Here is a 20,968-nt window from a genome sequence, read left to right on the forward strand (position 1 = left end):
TGATAACTCACCATTTTGTTAGCATACAATTTTTACCTCCATTCTCCTTTTTTCTTTGGTTTTAATAAGTTGAATTGGACGCTGATAAAATATATTTATAAAAATTTATTAAATTAGTTTATTTATTTAATTATATAAATTTTAATTTTAATTTAATAAATTGATATATTTTTATAATTATATTTAATCAATGTCTAATTAAATATGCTAAATATTATATATGCTATTAGTTGACATTGTATATTATTAATTGACAAAAATTATTAATAAAATAATAAAAATAAATATAATTAATTTAAATTTTTTTAAAAATTAATTTAATTAACAAAATATATTATAAATAAACTAAAAAAATATCTATCTTTTAGAAATTAATTTAACTGTTAACACGTAAATAATAATACCAAGCTGAATACTATAATATCTTTTAGCTAAACCATTACTAAAAACAGGTGCATAAATTACGTGGAATAGACACCAACCTTTCGTATGCTGAGGGGATCTTGTTATCAATACCATCTTTATTTAACTTTCTTTCTCCCTTTTTGATGGCTCACTAAGTGCTTCACTTTTCAAGTTTCTCTTTTGGGTGCACACCATTTGCTTTCTGTCTCGTCTGGTCACTTTCCAAGTTATTTTTGGAGAAGCTACCCATCCAACGATCCAACCATCACAAGCTCCAAAATATGTTGGATCACTGAGCCATTTAGTGTCGTTTATTTATTTATATTGTTGTAATTAAATTTGGGGACCAACGTAATAAATTAAAAAGGACCTAAGAAGATAGAGCTTGAACCATTTATGTCATGAATTATTAAATTACTTATCCCCTTGAATACTCACCAACTTTCTTTTATAAAGTACTCCCTCCTTGATTTTTAAGTTTGACTTGTCAATTTATTTCTTTGGACCAATCTAGTATTTATCGTAGTGGACATTTTGCAATTTCTCTCTCTTAAAAATGAAATCCAATTTATTTGTTCCCCTTTCAACCTGGGAATACATGTTTATGAATGAATAAGAGAGCTTTCTAACAAGTTCCTCTTATCTTAACTCCTCCCATTTATTATTGTTTCTTGGCTTTATTTGACTTCTCCATCATCATTCCCCTTCTTTTCCTTTACTTTTTCCTAATAACCCCTCACTATTTCTCTTATTCACCACCCTTTGTTAATTTGAAAAAATAATGGATCAAAGTGCAATTATTTCCCCTCCCCCCTCAGAAAAATGTTAGACGTGTTGTATTGTAGGCTAGCTAGCTAGCTATTATTAGATTTTGCCATTTTGGTATTCTTTGTTTCTGGGATTTGTTCTCTGTTATTATCATTTTTAAGAATAATGAGAGAGGTAGGACAATCGAGAATAATTTCAATTCATGATGATCAATTATATATATTATTCCACTCCAATTATTATGGGAAAGATGGACTAATATATAACTGTGTTTGGATCTCAGTAAATTAAAATAGTGTTATAAATATATATTAATATTTATATGTGAGGAATGCTAGGGCCAGTAAATTTTATAAGTTGTAGCCGTCAATTAGTTATCAATAATATATTTAATGGTATAAGATTTTATTTAATAGTAAAAAATCACTCATTTTTATTTTACTGGCTAACTGCTGGCCAAATTTGAACAAATCTACTGATTTTCTAGACTTTTCCTTTATACGTCGTACATGGTATGTAACTATGTATTATTCTCCAGAGCAAATGAATTTCTTTGATAAAAATAAAATAAAGAAATTATTATTATTATTTTCCGTGATGGATCAATTGCACGGATCGAATAGAAAAATTGTTACAGAAAAGATGAGTTGCTATCTGTGTGACACATGTTGTCCATTTGTCGGGATATTAATACAGCGAGAATATTGGTGGCTGTTCTCTTTCTCTATCTCTCTCTTAAAATCATGCTTCCTTCCATTTCTAAATTTCATTCATTCTTTTCTTCCGTGTTAATATATTATTATTACCTCATAATTGTAATTGTAATATTTGCAATATATAATATATGTACAAATACGCGTAAAGAGATAGAATAAGATTTGATATTTTGATTTGCCGCTTTTTTTAATCTTGACATAGAATAATAATACTTTTCTCTTCGCATAAATGATAGGAATCGAATCTAGAGTAGATTATCTGGGAATTTGAATTTCAGACATAGTGCTCTATGCTACGTATGGTCCATGCATCGATGTATATATGACGGTTAACATATCATTATTAATGAGTAACTTGGATATCTCTAACAAGTGTCTCAAAAATATATATAATTTAAAACTAAACTCTTATTTAATTTTCTCAATACAAGTCAATTTGTTAGCATATACCGTAAAAACCGGATGTGCATAAATATATGATTTCAGCTAATCCTCTACTAATGATAGCTCAGTGGCTAAAAGTTAGAGACAGGCAATTAATAAGAGTAATGGAATTTACACACCCTTAATCGGTTAATCACTTAATCCTAAGTTCTCTATGGTTATCATCCCTCTTATTCTTCGGAGTAGCCTGCTAAGTTACTTAGTGAGGTCCAGCACTTACCCAAAATTATTTATTCCAATCTAAAAATGATAATTAATCTACGGAAAAAAAAATAAAAAGAACGTTTACTACAAGAATTTGCAAAATAATGACAAATTATTTTTACGAAAAATATTTTTTGTTATTACTTTATCACTAGCTAATGAAAAATTGGTGACAACTAACAATAAAATTAATGAATGGAGTCACAAAATACCTGTTCCGACTCAGTCCAGTTGGCCCATTGCTCGAACCCGACGTATCGGTCGACCCGACGGGACAACACGACCCGAACCGGAAGGTGACCCGGATGTCACCTCCCCTCTCGCGAGGTACCTGACAGCTGGGGAGGCGAAGCTTCTTCGGAGCTTGGCTTGCTCCTGTGGGACCCACCCTAGTGTAGACTATATAAGGGGAGGGTCCTACCCCTCTCCAGAGGTACGTCACCTAACCTTTATCCTAACTGTCGCCTTTGTACAGACATTGACTAGAGCGTCGAAGTCCCTTTGCAGGTGGCATCCCCCCTTTTCACTCCACGTCGTCAACCTGGGAGGATCTCGAACTCCGACCTTCTCCTCTACACACTGGTCTTGGAGATCCAGACGCATGAAGGTGATCCGAACCCAATTTCTCCATCATCCCTGGACATTTAGCACATCCGACCCGTTCGATACCCGAGCAACCGAACATTAGCGCTGTCTGTGGAGACCTCTGGCACAAATGGATTTCCTGTTGGGGCCAGTTGAAGGGCGAGAGGAGGGCAACCCGTGCGAGGAAGAGGGAGCTCACCGAACCAGCAGGGTGGCCTCCTTAGCTTCCTCTCGCGAACGCACGATATCCCCCTCTCGCGGGGACGAGCTCCCCTCCCGTTCCTGAGAAAGGCATCCTTTTGGAGGGATGGGAGGCGATAACGTGAGAATCATGCAGGAGTTGCGCCACAGAGTACAAAACCTTGAGAGGGAGTTTGCGGCCAGGGACCGCTACCAACCTGGCCCGAGTCAACCTCATGCCCGATCTCCTCAAAAGAGAGGGGAGACCCGAAGAAGAAGCCCCTGGAGGAACCACGTCAGACTTAGAACAGGTTCCCGGTCCCCCTCGACCCGCGCAGAGTCTGAGGGCTAAGGCGAAAGCAAGAAAATACCGAGAAGACGACAAGACCCCATAATCTACACTCGGCCCTTCGCGACTCATGCTGAGGCGGAAGACCGAGAAGAGAGCAGGGAGAGACCGAGAAGGCGATGAAACCCCATAATCATGGGAGCAATTCCTTTTCACCACTCCATTCTCGAGGTCCGGCTACCGAAGCACTTCGATAAGCCTACGGACATGAGATATGATGGAACCCAGGACCCTCAGGAACACCTAACAGCCTTTGAGGCTAGGATGAACCTCGAGGGTGTGGGCGACGAGGTGAGGTGTCGTGCTTTCCCCGTAACCCTAGCAGGACCGGCAATCCGATGGTTCAACGCGCTCCCCCAAGGGTCCGTGACGACTTTCGCGGACACAACTCACAGCTTTTTAGCGCAATTTACTACGCGCATTGCCAAAGCAAAGCACCCGATCAACCTCCAAGGGGTAACCCAAAGAAACGGAGAACCGACCAGGAAGTATCTTGACAGGTTCAACGATGAATGTCTGGAGATGGACGGCCTGACCGACTCGGTGGCCAGCCTGTGTTTGACGAACGGGCTGTCGAACGAAGACTTTAGGAAACACCTTACCCCCAAGCCTGTATGGACCATGCAAGAAATTCAGAACGTTACAAGATAATACATCAACGATGAGGAGGTCATCCAGGTGGTGGCGGCCAACAAACGGCAGCCCACCAACCATCCTCCCCGTCAATCCAGGTACGGGGAAAGGCCCAAAGAATACTCCAAGGACGGAGGATCGACTAAACCTTTCAAGCCTTTCCCTCGAGTAGGAAAGTTCACAAACTATACCCCTCTGACGGCCCCGATCGTTGAGATATACCAGCAAATAGCCGACAAAGGCATCTTGTCGAAAATCTCGCCAACTCAAGGACAGAACTGGTGGGAACAAGAGTCTCTACTGCGACTATGATAAAGGTTTCGGCCACAAGACCCAGGGCTGCTTTGACCTAAAGGACGCTTTGGAATAAGCAATCTGCGAACGCAAACTGACGGAGTTCTCACAGTTTATAAGAAAACCCAGGAGGCGAGAGCGCGACTGATCTGACAACGACAGAAGCCGGGCTGTGAAGCCTAGACAAGAGCCCGAAGAAGACAACGACCGCAGCCTCACTGTCGTCAACGTTGTAATCGGAATAGACGTAGCACCAAGGTCGAAGTCGGCAGCAAAGAAAGACGCCAAGATCTTGGTCGTATCATCAACTAACCATGGGCCCTCGTTTAGGAGAACCCCAAGGATATCGCTCGGACCATAGGACAAATGGTTCCACGACACCCTGGAGAACCCCCCTATGGTGATCACAGCAAGAGTCGGAGCAGGTCTGGTGAAACGAATCCTCGTGGACACCGGAGCCGACTCCAACATCATGTTCAAGAACGTTTTTGATGCCCTGGGAGTCCGAGAAAAATCGATCTAAAAACCCACCAACACGGAGTGGTCGGCCTAGGGGACAACTTCATAAAGCCCGACGGGGTAGTTTCCCTCCCGGTTCGCATTGACGGAGGAGGAGGTAAGAGGTCGGTAATGGCGGAGTTTGTCATCCTGAGAGACTCCACGGCTTACAATATCATCCTGGGAAGAAAAACGATCAATGAATTCTCTGCTGTGATATGCACTAAGCTTTTGGTCATGAAATTTGTCACTGACGATGGGTCGGTGGGATCCCTTAGAGGAGACTTAGAAACGTCGGTTGCATGCGACAATGCCAGCCTCTCCCTAAGAAAGAGATCAAAGGAAGCATCTGGGGTCTTCCTGGCCGACTTAGGTGCTTGGGTTGACGACAGACCGAGACCCGAGCCCGAAGGAGATTTGGAAAAATTCAGGGTTGGAGACACGGAGGACAAGTTTACTTTTGTGAATAGGAACCTCCCCCATAACCTGAAAGAGCCCCTCATGAAGGCCATAAGAGAAAATGATGACTCATTTGCCTGGACACCAGCCAATATGCCTGGAGTAGACCCCGAATTTATGTCACATCGACTAGCCGTGAGACCGGATGCCAAGCCCGTGGCCCAGAGACGAAGAAGGATGTCCCAGGAAAGAGCCAACGAGGTAGCCAAGCAGACGGCCAGCTTGTTGGAAGCAGGGTTTATCAGGGAACTGGACTACTCGACATGGTTGTCGAACGTGGTCCTTGTCAAGAAGGCCAACGGAAAGTGGAGGACATGTGTCGACTATTCAGACCTCAACAAAGTATGCCCCAAGGACTCCTTCCCCCTTCCTAACACTGACGCCTTTGTGGACGCAGCAGCAGGTTATCGTTTCCTGAGCTTCATGGACGCGTACTCTGGGTATAACCAGATACCGCTGCACCGGCCACACGAGGAAAAAACGGCGTTCATAATGCCAGGAGGCACTTATTGCTACAAGGTAATTCCATTTGGATTAAAGAATGCAGGGGCGACTTACCAGAGACTGATGAACAAGGTTTTCAACGATTTAATCGGGAAATCGGTAGAGGTATACGTGGATGATATATTGGTGAAGACCAGCCGATCGGAAGACCTAGGTTTCATGATAACCCAAAGAGGGGTCGAGGACAAGTGTGAAGCCATTTTGCGAATGACTAGCCCAGGTTGCATCAAGGACGTGCAGAGGTTGACCGGAAGGCTTACAGCCCAATCTCGTTTCCTCGGTGCATCGGCAGCCAAAGCCCTCCCCTTCTTCAACCTTATGAAGAAAGGGATCGCCTTCGAATGGACCCCGGCTTGTGAAGAAGCTTTCAACTAGTTCAAGAACATACTCTCAGCACCACCGGTCCTAGGTAAGCTCAAGGATGGCGAGACATTATTTCTATATCTAGCTGTAACAGACCACGCCTTGGTAGTCGTCCTCGTTCGAGAAGAAGGAAGGACCCAACAACCGGTCTACTTCATTAGCAAAGCACTGCAAGGCGCGAAATTAAGGTACAGCAAATTGGAAAAGCTAGCCTACACACTCCTGATCTCGTCTCGAAGGTTGAGACAGTACTTTCAGGGGCACCGAATCACCGTCAGGACGGATCAAGCGATTCGCCAAGTTCTACAAATACCCGACCTGGCAGGACGGATGATGACCTGGTCAGTTGAGCTGTCTTAGTACGATCTGCATTATGAGCCCAAACACGCGATTAAGGCCCAGGCGATGGCTGACTTCCTAGTGGAGGTAACGGGGACCCTCACGAGATCCCGCACACACGGTGGAAACTCCATGTTGACGGAGCTTCCAACCGTTTGGGGGGGGGGGCAGGGATAATCCTCAAAATCCCTACTGGAATGATATACGAGCAGTCCATCAAGTTCGATTTTCCAGTCTCAAACAACTAGGCAAAATATGAAGCCCTTATAGGAGGTCTACTCTTATCAAAGGAAGTTGGGGCATCCAAAGCAGAGGTGAACAGCGACTCCCAAGCCGTCACCCCTCAGATCAATGGGACCTACCAAGCGATGGATTCTTTGTTACAGAAATACTTGGAAAGGATAAAAAATTTGAGTGAAGAATTCGACGAGGTCGTGGTGCAGCACGTTCTGAGAGAAAGGAACACCCGAGCCGACCTCCTGTCAAAGCTGGCAAGCACGAAACCAGGGTCAGGAAACCGATTCCTGATCCAAGGATTGGTAAAGGAACCAACGGTCACTTTGCACATAATCCAAGCAGCCGTCATCCCCTCACGGATGGACCCAATTACCGATTTCTTGGAGAAGGGGAAGCTCTGATGAGCAATATTTTATACACATTTTGGCATCATTTTCATATAGTTTTTGTTATGTTTTATTTAAGTTTTATCAAGTTTTCATAGGTTTTAGTGCAAAATTCACATTTTTGGATTCTACTTTGATGTTGTGTATTTTTATGCAATTTCATGTATTTTCTGGCTGAAATCTGAGAGTTTTGATAAAGTCTGATTCAGAGGCAAGGAAAGCGTAGCAGATGCTGTCAGGATCTGACCCCCGTGCACTCAAGAAAGCATTTCTGGAGCTATAGAGATTCAAATGAAGCGTTCTCAACGGCTATAGAAAGCTAACATCCAGGGCTTTCCATCAATATATAATAATACATCTTGTCTTTGGAGATGAAGGCCCAAAACTGACGTTCAACGCCATCTATCTACCCCCTTCTTGGCGTTGGACGCCCAAAAGGGAGCAGCTGGCGTCCAACGCCCATAAAGGTGCCCTTAGCCAGCGTTCAACACCCAAGAAGCCCCCTAGCACGTGGGAGACACTAAAACTCAGCCCAAACACTCACCAAGTGTGCTCCGAAAGTGGATTTTCACACTACAATCCTAAGCTTATCATATTTCTGTAATCCCTAGTTATTATATTAATATTTATAGGAGGAGATCAACCATGTTTAGTATCTCTCTCCAGCATATCATATTTTCGAACACCATTATGAACAGTATGACTAACTAAACCTCCTAGGTTAAGGTTAAGAGCTCTGCTGAGTTTTATGGATTAATAGAAGCATTACTGTTCTATTTCAACTCATGTTTGATTCTCTCCTAAGATGTATCTTCGTTCTTCAACCTTATAAATGAGTTGAACCAGCACAAGGTTATCTCTATTCTACATGGGTTCAGCGAGCGTCTTTCATCGGATATCAATGAACCACTATCTTGAAGATACGTCTCTTAGACAGCTAATCCGTGACTTCGTTGGGGACTTCTTGAGACATCAGTTCAGCCGAGGTATGGGGAGATTAAAGTCTTTGTGGTAAAGGCTAGAATCAAGGCACATCATTCTCTAATCCGAAAGATTCGACCTTGCCTGTGGCATTTTGAGTAGGATCACCAAAGGGATGAACTGCAGGAGCTTCACCCTCATTCAGACTGGATGCGCACCAAACCTGGTGTTCAGCCTAGAGGAAGATTGGCAGCCGCTCAAACCGGTGTTGATCATATACAGCCTGCTATAGAAGAAATCATTCACAGTTGGAGTATACAGTAAGAAAGGATTGATCCAGAAGAACAAAGCATCTCTAAAGCCTTAACCATCTTATTATCATTGAATTCACAATTACTGAGTAACGTTATCTTTATTTTACTTTTATGCGTTTAAACAACTACACAACTTTTCTATCCGCCTTTTGATCCAAGCCGACAATCCTCGTGGGATCGATCCTGACTCATCTCAGGTATTGCTTGGACGACCCAGTGCACTTGCTGGTTCAGTTGTACGGAGTGTGGGGATCCGTGCACCAAACTCCCTGAGGATGAAAAGGCTGCGAAGGTGGTAAGGAGGGAAGCGGCCAAGTACGTGATAGCACAGGGTCAACTGTTCAAAAGAGGACTGAACCAACCCCTTCTAAAGTGCCTACGCCCCGATCAAACGGACTACGTCTTGAGCGAGGTCCACGAAGGATGTTGCGGTCCCCACATTGATGGCGGTTACTATTGGCCCTCAATGATGGCGGACACCTAAGAATTCGTTAAAAGATGCAAAAAAGTGTTAGGAAAATGCCAACTTTTATAGGACCCCAGTAGCAGAATTAAGTTTGCTTTTGGCCCCCCGACCTTTCAGCCAATGGGGGGTTGACCTTCTGGGATCCTTCTCGGTAGGCCCCAGGCAGGTCAAATACGTGATCGTGGCCATTGACTACTACACCAAGTGGGTCGAGGCGTAGGCGTTGGCCAGTATATCGTCAGCAAATTGCCGAAAATTCATGTGGAGGCAAGTGATCTCCAGGTTTGGAATCCCGGAGGTCGCGATATCAGATAATGGGACACAATTTGCTGACAAGAAGTTTGGTGAGTTTTTTACCGGCCTAGGAATAAAACAAAGGTTCTCGTCAATAGACCACCCACAGACCAATGGCCAAGTGGAAGTGGCAAATAAAGTCATCCTCCAAGGCCTTAAGAAACGACTTGACCAAAAGAGGGGAGCATGGGCAGACAAACTCGCATCAGTTTTATGGTCCTACAGGACAACACCACAATCCTCCACCGGGGAGACGCCTTTCCGACTTACCTATGGGGTCGATGTGGTGATTCCTGTGGAAGTGGGAGAACCGAGCCTGCGATTACTCCTCGGTGGAGTTGAGGAAGCTGTGGAGAAAGATCTAATCGACGAGACCAGGGAAATGGCTCACTTGTCAGAAACGGCATTGAAATAGGGGATAGCCCTGCGGTACAATGCCAGAGTGCTAAAGAGGAGTTTTGAACCAAACGATCTAGTTCTGCGACGCAACGACGTGGGTCTACCGATCCCTGGAGAAGGGAAACTGGCAGCTAACTGGAAAGGCCCATACATGGTAAAAGAAGTAGTCGACAGCGGAGCGTACAAGATGGAACGACTGAACAGAAGAGAGATGCCCAGAACGTGTCGCGTGGCGAACTTAAAAAGGTTCTACCTTAGAGACCGAAACAAACCCGGCGACCAGCCGATCCACCGATCTAGTAATACCCGCTCCAACCCATGTTTACTTGTTCCTATTTACTTACCCATTTTGTTTAGATCATCACTTAACATGATTTAGTCGCATGTCTAATCTTATGATGGTACCTCTTATTTCTGATCTACCATGTCTAATGCGTTATTTAGTTGTTTTACCTTGTAAATTAACTATGTGTTATTTAGTTGTAAATTCACTAATTTGTTGACATTATGGCACCTCAGAATTGATCACCCCGGGAGCCATGAAAATCGCAAACACAATCTTAATGGCTAACAAAATGAAGGCCACAATTCGAACGTTCAAACATAAAAGCCTCAAGTCGGCTTGGCTAAGTTTTCACTTGTCGAAAGAAACGGTAAATAGTTTACACAAATTACCAAAATGTCCAAAGCAATACATTACACCACAAGGCCAGAACGGCTCAAAAAAGTACAACGAAATACATCTCACTTCTTCGGAAGATCGACAATCTTACCATCCTTGATGGTCTTGAAGGTGCTGACGGCTGAGACATCAAAGTCGGGAGCCAGCAACTTCACCTGCACTTTGATCGCCTCCTCGGTAGCCCCAATGGCATTCTGAGCATGCTTCACAGTCTCTTTATTTTTCTTCTTCAGCTCGGCGGCCTCAGCCTTGGCGGCATTTGCCGATGAAACGGCATCGTCACGCTCTTTTTCCAACTCCTTCACCTGACCTTGAGCAACGTTGAGCTGACCCTCTAGAGTAAGCTCTCGCGTGGTAAGCCGGGCGACCGTGGCGTCGAAAGTCTTTACTTTCTCTTCAGAAGTAGGCAGTTGCGCCTGCAGTGACTTCACTTCCAGTTTTAACTAATCCTGGGAATTGACAACCGATTGAAGCTTACCCTCCATAGTCCGAGCCCCAGCCTAGATGGGTTCCGCTTTCCTTGCTATGGCGGCAGCCCGGAGCAAGGTGCGATACATCCACTTGGCTTGGGAGGCCTGATCCCCACTAAGAAAGAAGTCCTCCGTGCCGGGCGGGAGTTGTGAATCGATAAAGGTCCTGGCATCGAAGTTCTTCTCCATCACGGTGAGAACTCCCTCAGGGCTTGAGGTTGATTTCCTTTTCCTCGGATTATCGACGATGGTGACCTCGGGCACCACCTCCTCTTCCTCAACCTCTGGTCGGGGGTCGGACCAGTGCTTGTACCGATCACCTTCCCTTGAGGAGGTTGGGACTATAATTCGGGAGCAGGGGAATGCGGTGCCTAGTTGGCATGGGTGGTGGAGCTATCGTCACTGATTCCTGGAAGGAACATCGAAAACAAGGTATCAAGTCCAACCTGTTCGCCAGCCATTGACACTGAAACAAGGAAACACATAAGAACTTGTTAAGCAAGATACTGAATAAATAAATAAGTCGAGCATTAGAAATCAAGAAACTACGACCAACCGACTACTCACCTATGTAACCCATACCCATCTCACGGCACTACAAGAAAAAGTAGTATTTGTAACAAAAAAATTATTACAAAAAATCAGAATTTTGAAACAAAAGGATTTTGTAACAAAAAAAGGGGCCATTGCAGTATGTCCCGTTACAAAAAGTTTTTGTAACAAAAAAGGAACTGTTACAATTCAAAGTAATATTTTGTAACAAATTTTTCTGATACAAAAAATCAAAAGTCATTATAAAAGTGATAACAATATCTGACCTTTAAAATATTTTTCGTAACAATTTAAATTTTTGTGTCATAATATTTTGTTACAAAATACTACTTACTTTTGTAACATTTTTTATTCTTAGTTACAAAAATAAAAAGTTCATTTTAAAATATTTAATTAAATAATTGATATATCAATTAATTTTTTAGACATGTTAACTTAACATTTATATAATATATAGTCATATAGATAATTAGAATATCTTATATGTCATTAAGATTCTTTCACAATAAAATAAGTTCTAGAAATTCAACTAAACACAACTTTTTCCTAACATAAAATTGTATCATATCGGATTTATAATTCTTGACTCTTCTAGCATATTTCAATCAAGTTGGCATCAATTTTGTACCCCTGTAAATATGAACAATGAAAACTAAAATTAAAAAACAACAAATAACACTATCTTCATCAGAGTAAAAATTAAGTTAGAACTTATAAGTTAAAATTAACTAATTCTTTAAGAATCTATTCTTAAAGTTTAAAACTAGCCAATCAAGAATGTAAATTATCAAGAATTAACAATTCAATATATAAACTCGGACTAATTAATCATAATTCAATTCATTAAATTTACATAAGTATCAATTGTCAAACAATCACTATCAATTGTCAATTCATTAAATCATAATTCAAATGAATGCAGCTTCACCAAGTAGGTTCTCCCTATAAACAGGGTCTTGGCTCCACAACACCTCAAACAGTTGGGTTGAATCATCACAGGCTATGTTTGGCACTCAATTAACATGCATTAACAACAACTTAAAAAATAATAAATGTAGAAAGGCTCAGAAATATAACAGCTTCATCAATCACAATATTTTCAGAAGTAGAACTGGCATTTGAAGATGAATTATTATCCTCATAGCTAACCAGAAATACATCAAGCAGAAAATCCAAAATCAAATGTTTATTAAATCAGAACTCAACGTTTGGATAAAAGATTGATTGCCATATAAGTCATTACTTACAGTATTTTATCAACTTCCTTTAGAATATCGACTACAACTACATGCATGTCCTCCCTACTAAGTTCCTTCTTGGATTTCTTACTACCTTTTCCTTTTCCTAACAATGGCATTGGAATAGAATAATTTGAGATGAAAAATTTACAAATAGACACATACTTGTAAAATACAGAACCATGCTGTGTAACTTGATACAAATTCATATCAAGGGTGTGTTTATCAGGATGGTAAAAAATGGGGAGGCAAATTTCATGTGAGCTCTGTAATTATAAGCATTTATCTCATCCATGAAAACTTATGTCCCATTTTTTCCCCCAACCAAACACCTGAGAAAGGAAGTTTCCAGAAACAGTTTGACAAGACTACTTAATCAAAGTTAACAAGTTCTAAAACTATTTCGAGCAAACAATAGAATGCTAAAAGAAATAGAGCAAGCACTACAGACAACATCATATGTAAATTGGAAAAAATACAATCAATTCACCTTGATCCTTCACTGAAGCCTTTGATGGCTTCGCTATTTGTTTTTTTGCTTGCAGCCTTTCCCTTAATATCTGACTTTTCACTAGAGATTTTCTGCTTCTTGGATGCCAAAAGCACTATCCTGATGAATAAGCAAGTCACAACCCAAATCCTCCAGATATGCACGGAAGAGAAAAATAAACAAAATTGGTCTATTATGAACAAAAATAAAAATCCAAATGAAAAGCTAAGATTATCATTTGCTTTCATAATTGACAAAATGCAGAAACTTAACAAGAAAGCTAAGTATCTCCAATTATCTCAAGGAAAAATAAGTGCCAAAACCAACAAAACAACTCAGCAGAAACTGCCAATAGTTAGAAAGCAACTTGGTTGAGCTATTGCATTCACAATTACACCAAGTTGAAACACAAAGCTACTAGTTCGTATGATGAAAAAGTTAAGATCTTATAAAACTCATTTTCAGGTGTTGACTACACAATGTGAATCTTACGAGACAAATAACATGCTATGTTATCATAGAGAATAGTCTTATATATGTTACCTTTGCATCCTTAACAATTGGTGCTTGCAGCCCATTAATGACTTCTTTTGCATCATATATCACTCTCGATGGGGTTGAATAAAGGGCATGAACTCGACCATCCTGAAGAAGCATTATCCAGAAGTACCATTAGTATCTCAAAAAATTCTAAAACCACAAATGCTTAACAGAATAAGTTTTATTTAATTTAGATTCAGTCAAATTTAGCAGGCCAAGCTGGAAGATAGTACATAGCTAGAAATCAATACTTAAGTAAAGAAAGTGGTGAATTAAGGAAATTGTTGATGATATTAACTTGATTAACATAGTGAATAAACTTATCCAATCGACGAAACCAAGTATGTGCATATTGGTACTTGAAATCTGTACTTGCATCCATCTAAACAAAACAAGACAAATTTGCATACCTCTATAAAGTAAGTTATGTTAGTGGCTGAAAGTTTTTTGGTTATGACAACAGAGCTCCTAAGCAATCTTAGCTGCTCCTCAACTCCCTTGAGCTTGCCCTTCCCTCCTATCCGAAGCTCCTGGCGGAAATCAATGACAACAATATTCCCAAAAATTAAAGGAAATCAAAATCAGAGGGGAGAACGCCCTTACCGGCAGTGAATCCCGGTGAGGCAGTGCTGTTTTCCGGTGACAGGGGCTCAGTGACTCAACCCCTAACATCGGCGACGACAGTGACTCCACGAATGGCGACTGGGCGCAGCAGGGCGAACATCACCTCCTCCTTTTTCCTCCGTCTTCCTCTATCCACGCGTCTGTCTCTCTAGTGCGTCTTCAGCATCGTCCGCGATGGGAGATGCGATGGCGGTGGAGGCTAGTAACGACCCGCTCGCGATGAAGACGACGATGGCGGCGGCTTCCTTTGGCGACAGTAGAACGCGAACAGACGGCGGCGATGGAGGCACAGCGACGCTCCTTCCTCGCGCAGCTCTTCCTCTCGCTCAACGTCTCCCCCTTCCTGGCGGCGACACGACGGCGCATGCCCGCCGGCACCGTCCTCCCTCTTCCCCCTCTCCTTCTCTTACTCTCTGATTCCAGCTTCCACCTTTCTTTTCCTTTCTTTCCCTCTCCGTTCTTCCCTTTCTCTTGTTGTGTGTGTGTGTTTTTGTGTGTGTGTGCACATTTGGGGAATGGGGGTGTGGCGGCTGGAAGGGTTTAGGGTTAAGGTGAGTGAGTGAGTGAGTGAGTGTGGGTAGTGTTAGGATAAAATTAGAGTTAGAATTTTTTAATTTGAGAACTAGGGATTGTTTTTGGAGAAAATGTAAATTAGAAATTTTTTGATAAATTGAGATTTGGTAATTTTAATTAAATATAGAATATTAAATATTTATAAAAATTATATAAGTTTTAATTAATTTTAAACTTAAAATTTTTTTGTTTTCGTTTAATTATTTTTTGATAAATAATTTTTTGAAAATAAAATCATGAATAATTATAATAAATCACAAATAATTTATTTTTTATTTTTTAACAATCAGAGATTTTACAAGCTTAATAATGAGTGTTGGGTTATGGTGGATTTAGGATTTTAGTAGAAAGAAGGAAAAAACTAGAATTCTATATTTTGTTCTCAAGGAATTTTTTTAAAAAAAAAATAAATATAAAAATATGTTAAATTTTAGAGTGGTAATGAAACAAAAAATAATATTGGTTATAAATTAATTTTAAATAAGAGAAGGAATGTGACCGCCAATGAGTTATAACTCAAATGGTATAGTATTTTCATACTCATCTAAGAGGTCGCACGTTCAAGTCTTCCTATCTTTGGTATAAAAAAAAGAAGGAGGGTGACCAGCGAGCGGTAGAATAAAGAGTGAAAGTGAGGATTACAATTAGGGTTTTTTACTTTTTATATTTGTTTTTATTTTTAATTTTAATTATTTTTAGTAACAAAAATTCTTGTATTTTGTGACAAACAAATAATTTGTTACAAACAATATTGAATTTTGTGACAAATTAATTTTTTGTTACAAAATATTTTAAACTTTTGCAACAACTTCATCTTTTGTTACAAAATATTATAAAATTTTGTAACAAAATATTGTTTCGTTACAAAAGCCAATATAATTTGTAACAAAAAAATCAAATCATTACAAAAATAACAAAATGTTTCATAACAAATTATATTGTTGTTACAATCATTTTTTGTAACAATTTTAAATTTGTTACAAAATTTTTGTTACAAATGTTCTATTTTCTTGTAGTGCAGTCACCTATAAGAAGGTGAGGGTTAACGTTATGTTTGCCAAAAATAACCAACAGCACGTCGGCAACCTTTTTATTCTGTTGGGTCAGGCCTTTGTAAGTCACTTTTGTGAACGCACTGGCCTCGGCTCCAAAGCTCCAGTAGGTCGGGATGCGGCGTTCTCCCTCCAAAGTTAACCAGAAGGGATGCTGACCTTCGGCAGGCCACACTTTAAAGTACTTTTCTTTGAAACCATGAAAAGAGTCTTCGAACAACCCGAAGATCCGTCTACCCTGGGCCGCCCGGAAAGACATGTACCCCCTTCTTGGCTTTCCCTTCCTTGGAGGGGTTCGTCAAGACAAAAAACCACAAGAAAGCCTCCACCGAATCCGGTAGTTCGAGATATTCGCAGACCATCTCGAAGCATCGAATGGAGGCCCAACTGTTCGGGTGCAGTTGCGACGGCGCCACGTCACATTGTTCAGTAGCGCCATTTGGAAGGGGGAGAAGGGGATGCGAACCCCCAGGCTGGTAAACATCGCCTTGTACACCCAAATCCAATCAGCAACCCGGGGAGTGTTTAGGTTAAGGTGACATATTCGTTCTCGGTCCGTGGGAACAAACACATCGTAGCGATCCTCCTCGGGAACTCCCCCGCACAGCCGGTCGTTTTGACGGAACTCCATGAGCTCCTCCAGAGTTATTCGTGAAGGGGTATCCTTCACATCTGATGTCACCCAGGCGTACCGGTCTACAGGAGCCCTAACAATGGGACGCTGTGTCATACCTACAGTGGAAAAACCACTTAGTTAATGAGTTCGGTAGGTCAGAAAACCGGAAAAGTTGGAACTAGCACTACGCGTCACAGTAAGCCTATCTACAATTAAGCAAAGGATAAAAAACAAAAACTAGAAATCTAGTGGTAACCCTCCTAAAAAAGCCTAACTAAACAGCGGCGTAATCCAAGTGAAAGAGCATCCACAACGTATGAACTACAAAGACGAAGCAGTAGCAACAGTGACAACAGCATCATTCATCCATTTAGGATAAAGAAAGAGATGCTTACCAGGAAGATTGTTGCCAGGGAATATTGGAAAAAATTGAAGGGACACAGTTGAATTGGAAGCAGACCAAGGCAATGAAATCCAGAGAGCTTGATAGGAAAAATGAGAAAGAGCAGCGTAGGAGTGACTCAGAAATGGGAAGATGGAATGTGAAAGTGGGAGAAAGAAACTGAGGAATAACAGCCACTACTCGGAAGCGCGAAAGTCAGGGGTAAAACAGAATTTTTTCCCTAGCTTTTCAAATCAGTCATAATGGCATTAAATGTCAGGCGCGAGGAACGAGGCGACGATTGACGTTCCCTTGAAACGGACGAAGCCCACTCGCGAGTAGGGGGGCACGCCCCTATCACGAGCGGCCGACTCCACGGGAACCTAACCAGAGAAAGAGTGAAGGAAACGCGCCAACAACGACGTTCACGGCCATAACTAGCGCGTTGAGGGCACTGTTCCGTCCCAGCCCAATTGGCCCACTACTCGAACCCGACGTACCGGCCAACCCGACGGGACAACACGACCCGAACCGGGAGGCGACCCGGATTCCACCTCCCCTCTCGCGAGGTACCTGACAGCTGGGGCCTGGGGAGGAAGCTTCCTCGAAGGTGGGCCTGCTCCTGTAGGACTCGCCCTAGTGTAGACTATATAAGGGGAGGGCCCTACCCCTCCCAAAAGGTACGTCACCTAACCTTTACCCTAACTGCTACCTTTGTACGGACACTGACTAAAGCGTCGGAGTCCCTTTGCAGGTGGCATCCCCCCTCTTCACTCCACGTCGTAAATCCGGGAGGATCTCGAGCTCCGACCTTCTCCTCTACACACTGGTCCTGTAGATCCAGACGCACGAAGGTGATCCGAACTCAATTTCTCCATCATTCCTGGGCATTTAGCACATCCGACCCGTTCGATACCCGAGCAACCGAACAATACCCGAATAAAAAAAATAATTAGAGAGAGATTCATGAAAAAGTTAGTTCTTTGCAAATTGAGTTTTGTAACTAAAAGAAGAACAAGACCGAATTTCTTCCTAATTTAATTGTCATAATTACTTAGTGAGTAACATTTTTTTAGCAAATTGGTGAGTTAGAAATTCAATTGAATAAAAGTATAGTAGCGACATATATTGTGATCACTATTCCGTCACAAGTGTTTGACATAAAATTAGCGAGAAGTTTGTTCCTAACTCATTCTTAGCCAAACTTTAACCTTATTTTGTGACCAATAATTTACTCACTAATAATTTGTTGCTAAATAAATTTAGTGTGAAAAGATGTATTAGCAAAGAACAATATTCCTAGCTAATTTATTATAAAGACTTAAAATGTTCTTTGCGATGAATAATTTTCTAGTTAATTTGTCACTAAAATTTTGTTTTTAACAGCAACTAATTTTTTTAATTTATCGCAAAATATTGCAAAAATTCAAGTTAGATTAGTGACGATTTGTCGCAATAAATAATCATTCAACTAAAAAAATGTTTCTTATTAAATAATTGCTAAAGTGAAAATTCGAATATTAAATGACTAAGACCTCACTAGCGAAAATTTTGTGACCCTTAACATTGACAAACAAAGTAAGTAACTACTATACTAATGAGTTTGATTTGTAATTTTTTTTTGTTATGGTAAATGAGATCTAATGGTAGATATCATGGTTGTTTGCTAGCTTATGATATTGTCTACCATCCACAGAATATGGTTAGGGATTATTATCACCAAATTCAATTATTGGTTCCTCCTCCTACTCTCATTCTCATACAGTTAGGCACTTTCCTCATGCCACCTATTTTGAGCCTTCTGTTTTTCCATCCAATAAATTTTAAATCAATCGAGTAACCTAATGTTTTTTTCCATCCAATAAACATGTTTATTTTAAAATTAGCTGGGTAGACGTAAAAAATCAATCTTACAAATGCTTAAAAATGCCAATGTTTTTATAAAATTTTCTAAGTTGTTAATTTCGATCCTACAATATTATATATGTGTTTGAAGAACATATATATATTAAGAATACTATTCTTAATAAAAATTTTAAATTTTTATTTTAATAAATATATAACAAACGTATTGATGAAAACTTAAATTTTATATATTTATTATAAAAACTTTTTAAATTGATAATATTAACATGTGCATATGTACCTAATAATAATAATATTTTTTTTGGTATTATAATAATAGTAATCTTATCTCTTTGTGTTTAAGTAATTTTGTTTAAACATGCAAGAAAAGTTGGAAGTAATTAATTGAGGTTGTGCATGGGTGTCTGGTCACGTGTGTAAATAGTAAAAGTTTGGTTCACTTGATAAAAAAATAAAAAATGCAAGGTGGTTCAAATATTTGTCATGGACCTCACAAACAAACAAAAGACTCATCAATTTTTCAGTGTTTGGGTTCCCTTTTGTACAAAACCTCATGGCCCCATAGCACCAACAATTCCACTTGGTGCACTTTTTGCTGCTCTTTACCAAAACACCATTCCCCACTCAAAACTATAATGGGTCCCTTCAATTTAGAGTGTGATGTGTGATAGTCTATATATTATTCTAATATGATATTTTTAAACTCGTATTTTTCTTTGATTATTATCTTAAGCTTAGTATTTTGATGAGTTTAGCTAATATATGTCCTTTATTTAAAACAGACATATAGTGTCTAAGTTTTTAATGTATTTATTTTATATTTATTAAAATAAAAAATTAAAAATTTATACCAATATTAATGTTAACAATTATCTTAAAAATACATATTAATTAAACCCTATTTATAGATTATCAAGTTTAGTTATACCGGCACCTTTGTTTGTACTAACTTGGTGACCTTAATGTTGAATCAATGAAGAAAAAAAATAGTGAATAAAGAAAATGATGGGTCCGAAGGTGTACATCAATTTCTTCTCAGTCTATTTCCAAGAAAAGGATGAGAGTCATGTGTGTCAAATAATTCAAAAATCATGTAGCCTCATTAGAGAATGGTTGTTTTCCATTGGGGCCCAATCAATTTCTCATCAAATTATCTTTGGACCCCACATCCCTCTTCTCCAACACTTGTTGCTTCCAATTATCATAACATGTCATGCATGCATTGTTTTTGTTTCAGCCAATATTTAGTATCAATCTAATCCGTTCCTTTCCATAAACTAAATCGAAATCCAGATATTTAATTTAATCGACATCAGCTTAATTGTCATTTGTTTGTACTCCCAACAACTTGCATCAATGCCATTACAACTCAAATCATTTAATTAATAACTAACTAAGATTACTTCTTTGTTCCATAAATTCCTATTATGAATTCATCTAATTACTTAATTGTCTTCTACTTTAATAATTGATAAGACCTATTGCAAAACAAAAACATCGTTGTTCGCTTGTTACAAGTATGCCCCCTAATTATTAAAGCTACCTAATTCTTCAAGTTTTTGGTAAATCTTAATGTATAATAATGTATTATCATGTTTGTTTTGACTTCTAAACAAAATCACATGTATTTGCCTATCAAATGCAATATTGTTTAAGCCAAATAGAACAGAGAAGCTTCTGCTTTAGTATTTTATTATATTTATTTCTATAACTGTGTATCTATATGTATCCAAGATTTAAAATAAAAAACTTATGGTTATTAATCTAGTACCATAATCTCCTGCTATTGAACTATACATGCATGTTAATTATATATTGTCTTTAATTTTGTTTTGACATGTATCTTATTATCCCAGTAATTTTTATGTACTAATTATATTCACTACCTAATTAGGGAATTGTTGATTTCGGACTAATTAAATAGTAAAGTTTACTTTTCTACTAAAATAAATAAATTATGAACATATTGAGATACACCAGAAAAATCATTTTGTTAGTACAAGAGATAACTTCCGTAGTAAAACGGCCACGGGATAATAGAATTTAAGATAATTTTGGAGTACTATAATAATTAAAAAAATTTTTAAGTATATTAGAATTTCAGTAAATTTTAATCGTTGATTTT

At 39.7% G+C, this 20,968-nt stretch overlaps 1 protein-coding gene and 2 non-coding genes across 3 annotated transcripts; 1 reads left to right on the forward strand and 2 right to left on the reverse strand.

Moving 5' to 3' along the window:
- The first annotated feature begins 3,786 nt into the window (after positions 1 to 3,786).
- On the forward strand, positions 3,787 to 4,302 carry LOC112783472 (uncharacterized). The gene has a single exon (XM_025826430.1). The coding sequence runs from the start codon at positions 3,787 to 3,789 to the stop codon at positions 4,300 to 4,302; it is 516 nt and encodes a 171-aa protein (XP_025682215.1).
- An 8,050-nt stretch (positions 4,303 to 12,352) lies between these two features.
- Positions 12,353 to 12,463, reverse strand: LOC112788377 (small nucleolar RNA Z278). The gene has a single exon (XR_003195743.1). It is a non-coding gene; the product is annotated as a small nucleolar RNA Z278 (small nucleolar RNA).
- A 56-nt stretch (positions 12,464 to 12,519) lies between these two features.
- LOC112788373 (small nucleolar RNA Z223) lies at positions 12,520 to 12,612 on the reverse strand. The gene has a single exon (XR_003195739.1). It is a non-coding gene; the product is annotated as a small nucleolar RNA Z223 (small nucleolar RNA).
- Between the last annotated feature and the right edge of the window lie 8,356 nt (positions 12,613 to 20,968).

The sequence above is a fragment of the Arachis hypogaea genome, chromosome 20 (genome assembly GCF_003086295.3).
Source record: "Arachis hypogaea cultivar Tifrunner chromosome 20, arahy.Tifrunner.gnm2.J5K5, whole genome shotgun sequence".
Taxonomy (NCBI): domain Eukaryota; kingdom Viridiplantae; phylum Streptophyta; class Magnoliopsida; order Fabales; family Fabaceae; genus Arachis; species Arachis hypogaea.